A 2,500-nucleotide genomic window follows, 5' to 3' on the forward strand; every position below is an offset into this window, starting at 1 on the left:
TTCAGAGTGAACCGTGGTTAAGGATCGTGCGACGGGTTTCCAATGGCGGACACACATAAATAGTGACGTCCCTATGGAGGCAATCTCAGCCTTGTTGTGTGCTATTTAATTGTTGACGAGGCGCGCACCACCGGCGCTTGCCCCCACAAACCAGCAACATTCCCCCGCACAGCATGGCCTCCGTGGCCGCTTGGTTGCCCTTCGCTCGTGCAGCAGCCATCGGGTGGGTCCCCATCGCCAACAACCCATTACCGGCGCCACCTATACCGAAGGACAAGCGGCGGCCCGACGATGAAAAGCTCCATATCAATGTGTCCGGACGTAGATTCGAGACTTGGCGTAACACCCTCGAGAAATACCCAGACACCCTTCTGGGCTCGAACGAGAGGGAGTTCTTCTACGATGAGGAGACCAAAGAATACTTCTTCGATCGCGATCCCGATATATTTCGGCACATCCTCAACTACTATCGTACGGGTAAGCTCCACTACCCCAAACACGAGTGTCTTACCAGTTACGACGAGGAGCTCGCCTTCTTCGGCATCATCCCCGACGTGATTGGGGACTGTTGTTACGAAGACTACAGGGATCGCAAGAGGGAGAACGCCGAACGTCTCCTAGACGACAAGCTCTCGGAGAGTGGAGAGCAAGACAAATATGTTTATCGTACAATTCGTGAGCGGATGTGGCGGGCATTCGAGAATCCCCACACTTCGACAGCTGCTCTAGTGTTTTATTATGTGACTGGCTTCTTCATCGCCGTATCGGTGATGGCCAATGTGGTAGAGACAGTGCCGTGTGGCCGCCTACCTGGCAAGAAAGAGTCCCAACCGTGTGGTGAGCGCTACAAAATTATATTTTTTTTGTGGTGACACGGCCTGTGTGATGATATTTACAGCCGAGTACCTACTTCGTATGTTCGCTGCGCCAGACCGCTGCAAATTCGTACGTTCCGTTATGTCCATTATTGATGTCGTAGCCATCTTGCCCTATTATATCGGCCTGGGCATCACAGACAACGATGACGTCTCTGGCGCCTTCGTAACGCTGCGAGTTTTTCGCGTGTTCAGGATCTTCAAGTTCTCCCGCCATTCCCAGGGACTCCGCATCCTGGGTTATACGCTCAAATCTTGTGCTTCTGAGTTGGGTTTCCTGGTGTTCTCCCTGGCCATGGCCATCATCATATTCGCCACGGTTATGTTCTACGCCGAAAAGAACGTCGAGGATACAACCTTCACCTCAATCCCCTCAGCCTTCTGGTACACCATCGTTACCATGACGACGCTTGGGTAAGTGTAAAGGTCTTGCTTTATTCATTTCTCCATTTTCCTACTCTCTCTCTCTCTCTCTCTCTCCTCTCTCTCTCTCTCTCTCTCTCTCTCTCTCTCTCTCTCTCTCTCTCTCTCTCTCCTTTACATCTTACTGACTTTCCATTTATGGTTATCTATCGCGTCCAGACTTCTTTTGAAGAAGAAGGTTCACCTTTGTAAAAGGCGTGTCTTGAGAGATTTGTATGTCTTGAGACCAGCAAGGTATAGTAAGTGTGACGAGAATTCCATCCTGCGAAGAGTTTGTCAATGTGAGAGGTTGGTGTTGGTTGGTAGGGGTATGGAGAGGAGCTTCAGAAAGAATCGTGATGTGAACAGTGGATTGTCTACTCACCTGACGCGGTTCTCATTGTCTCCTTTTACTTCGTGATGCAAATTCAAGTCCGAACCGATGAATATTGTAACTATCTTCGTGCTTGCAAATGGACGATATTGGGTTTTAATGGTTACTGGAAATACATCTATCAGAGTAGTAGTTATGGAGAATATATGAATAAAATTTGTATCTATTCATTGTTACCCTTTATACAGAAACACACACACACACACACACACACACACACACACATATATATATATATATATATATATATATATATATATATATAAAGAAAATTTACATAAAAAGGGGTTGAATTTCAATCATCTACTTTTGCAGAATATAAAGTTTTCCCCTCTGAGATTGTTAGGTGCATTTGTGTAATATGCCAATTTGCATTAGGAAAAAAAAATATGCAACTTAAATCCGAGTCCTTGTGAATTCTGTTCATTACCCACTAAAATGTCACCACAGTCACATTGATAATAAAAATCAATTTACTGTAAAAGGCATATTCTATTCATTTTTGTTCATGTAGGAACAAATTTAACAATGTAAAATGTATTCATGCACCTGACATGCAAGTGTTACCCTAACAAGAGAGATGTATATAATATCCCTTACATAAATATGCATATTTATCTCCCTGCGTAGGATATCTCCATAGTAACTGAGCGCAAGGCAAGTTTCATGATAAAAAAAAGAGAGAAAAAAAAAGAAGATGCCTTTTCACCAATGACGTTTTGGGAAGGGAAACAATTGCCAAGCAAAATAGGAGTCTCAAGGTATTAGGAGTGAATTGTGTCTCCTACACGAATGTAATGAGTGGGAGGATAATGTTACAGTACGCAGG

General features: G+C 44.7%; 1 protein-coding gene and 1 pseudogene across 1 annotated transcript in view; one reads left to right on the forward strand and one right to left on the reverse strand.

Moving 5' to 3' along the window:
• Positions 1–2,500, reverse strand: part of LOC137630528 (AH receptor-interacting protein-like) — a 305,169-nt pseudogene that overhangs the window by 197,290 nt on the left and 105,379 nt on the right.
• The window catches only part of Shal (Potassium voltage-gated channel protein Shal), a 334,303-nt gene that overhangs the window by 128 nt on the left and 331,675 nt on the right, over positions 1–2,500 (forward strand). The window contains 2 exon segments of the mRNA XM_068362045.1: positions 1–857; positions 859–1,289. The exon segment at positions 1–857 is cut by the window's left edge and continues 128 nt beyond it. Coding sequence (XP_068218146.1) covers positions 174–857; positions 859–1,289 — 1,115 coding nt within the window. The 5' untranslated portion in view covers positions 1–173.

Source organism: Palaemon carinicauda, chromosome 38, assembly GCF_036898095.1.
Source record: "Palaemon carinicauda isolate YSFRI2023 chromosome 38, ASM3689809v2, whole genome shotgun sequence".
NCBI lineage: Eukaryota > Metazoa > Arthropoda > Malacostraca > Decapoda > Palaemonidae > Palaemon > Palaemon carinicauda.